This window comes from Nicotiana sylvestris, chromosome 1, assembly GCF_000393655.2.
Source record: "Nicotiana sylvestris chromosome 1, ASM39365v2, whole genome shotgun sequence".
In the NCBI taxonomy this organism is placed as follows: Eukaryota; Viridiplantae; Streptophyta; class Magnoliopsida; order Solanales; family Solanaceae; genus Nicotiana; species Nicotiana sylvestris.
The window spans coordinates 13,507,100-13,509,544 of NC_091057.1; the positions used below are offsets into that span (position 1 = coordinate 13,507,100).

The 2,445-nt window shown below is 36.7% G+C and overlaps 1 protein-coding gene across 1 annotated transcript; it reads right to left on the minus strand.

Annotated features, from left to right (window-relative positions):
* Nucleotides 1-279: 279 nt before the first annotated feature.
* Nucleotides 280-2,107, minus strand: LOC138890367 (uncharacterized). Its single transcript, XM_070173748.1, has 2 exons — nucleotides 2,060-2,107; nucleotides 280-1,599 (listed from the first exon to the last, which is right to left on the minus strand). The coding sequence occupies exons 1-2, from the start codon at nucleotides 2,105-2,107 to the stop codon at nucleotides 280-282; spliced, it is 1,368 nt and encodes a 455-aa protein (XP_070029849.1).
* Nucleotides 2,108-2,445: the final 338 nt, after the last annotated feature.

The window sequence follows — 2,445 nt, forward strand, 5'->3', positions numbered from 1 at the left end:
TTAATGCTCGAGCAATGTCTAAAATGTTCCTGTGTGTTCTCTCAGCTACCCCATTTTGCTGAAGGGTATACACACAACTGCTTTGGTGAATTATACCATATGAATTGAACAAATAAGTACAAACTTTGTTAAAAAGTTTTGTTCCACTGTTAGTTATAACCACCTTAATAACAATAGAAAACTAAGTCTTTATTATTGAGAGAAACAACCTTAGTACAGTAACAACATCACTCTTCATTTGCAATAAGTAGACCCATGTAAATCTGGTATGATCATCTACTATAGTAAGGAAACAATGTTTTCTATCATGAGTAGGTGTCCTATAATGATCCATACATCCATGTGAATCAGTTCTAAAGGCTTTTCACTAAAAGTATGACAAGTAGGAAACATTAACATGTTTTGCTTAGCTAGTGGGCAAATAGAACAATCTTTATTAGTAACTACATTTAAAACTTTATCCTGTAAGAATGACATGTGCTTCTTAGTCTTGATTGAAGCATGCCCCAGCCTTCGATCCCAAAGACCACTGTCTATTATTTTTCCTTGTACTACTGCATTCTTCAATAGATTTTTCACACTGTTTTGATTGTTCCTTTGCCTCAAAATGTATAGACCTCCTTGCTCTTTACCAATCCCCCTCACCTTGCCAGTGAAGAAGTCCTGAAAAATGCAGAAATCAGGAAAAAATAGGGCAACACAAGAGAAACTTTTGGTCAGTTTGGATACAGACAATAGATTGTATCTGAAATTTGAAACATATAGCACATCTTTAGCCCTCATACTTTCAAGGAATTCAACAATTCCTATGTGTGTTATATTTGATTTAGCTCTATTAGGTAAATGAACTTCTTCTTTAAAATTCAATTCACTAACATCTGTTAATGTGTTAAGTGAGGCAGTAATATGGTGAGAGGCAGCAGAATCTACAATCCACTCAGTAGTGCCTAAGTCTACCATAAAAGATGCGGCATAACCTGCCAAATTGACTTGAGGTACAACAACATCCTTGTTCCCATTCAGCATGCCAAAGATCTGATTGTACTGCTCTTCTGCAAAGAAATATCCACCTTTTGCAGATTCACCAACAACCTCACCTTTCACTGCATGAGACTTCTTGTCTACCACATTGTTCCCAATTTTATTATTAACAACAAACTTCTTCTTTGCCTTAAAGTCAGCCAGGTAACCAATCAACCTATAACAATTCTCCTTCAAATGCCCATTCATATTACAATACTTACATTGCATATAAGGCTTCTTTCCTTTATACGATTGTCCACGGCCTACATGCATAGCCATGGGATCAATCTTCCCTGTCAAAGGTGGAAAAGGTTGTGTCCTTTGACTCTCATCCTCTATACTCATAGCATATGCTTGATTCAAGCTGGGTTCTATTGTCTTTATAAATATTTTTCTGCGAGCCTGCTCATATGACTCATTTAAACCACTGAAAAATTGAAGCAATCTATGTTGCTGCAAATGCTCAATGTAGTCCCTCGACTTAGGACAGTCACAACCAAGAGAAGGAACAAGAGCATCATACTCTACCCAAAGTTCCTTCAGTTTGGTGAAATAGGTTGATACTGAGTCAGTCCCCTGCGAAATTGTGGAAATCTCCCTATGTAATTGGAAGATGCAAACACAATTCACTAGATGCGTACACAATTCCACTAAGCAGGTTCGATGATAAGGTGTTCATGATCCAAGACAGGACAATCGCGTTACAGGTTTCCCAATCCTCATGCAATTCAGTCCTAAATTGATCCTTTCTACATGTACCAGTCATGAACCCTAGTTTTCGCTTAGCTTGTAGTGCAATTCGCATTGAGCTTCGTCAAAGCCCATAATTCTCAGATCTAGTTAATTTCACGAACCATGTGTATCAGAAGGATGAACATACAAAGGATGTATATGATCAATTTTCTTTCCATCTTCATCATCATTTCGCAGAACAGAGAAATCTCGTAGCGAAGAAGAAATTGAAGACGAGCTAACTACGAAATTGATTATTGAAAAAACTCACAATGAGCATGCGATCGAATCACCGCTCTGATACCATGTTGATTTCCTCGCTGTATGGAGCTTCATTTCTTATCTCAACCATGGAGGCGTAGAGAGTGAGTTAAGAGAGAAATTACTGTTGTATTATTAATAACGAACTACTGTATAACTCTATTTATAATTAAGCCTAATGACTAACTAATTAGATAGTCCATATCCAGCTGTCAACCAACCCCACTAACAACCTAACTAACTAACCACTCAAGTTCCTAATTTAGCTACTAAGCTATTTTAGGCTATCTATTAATCTTAATAATATGCATGAAATCAGTACCATAGACCAGAGGAACTAAGTAATGTCTCAGGTATTCTAGTATAATTATCACCTTTTCATTGTCATATCTTATGACAATAGACTTCGTCTGATTGAAGTTTTTGAGA

Excerpts from the sequence above, each read along its gene's own strand:
- LOC138890367 (XM_070173748.1), bottom strand. The coding sequence starts at position 2,107 with ATGGTTGAGATAAGAAATGAAGCTCCATACAGCGAGGAAATCAACATG. Across the intron at positions 1,600-2,059 it reads ACAGCGAGGAAATCAACATG|GGGACTGACTCAGTATCAAC; the intron begins GTATCAGAGCGG and ends ACAATTTCGCAG.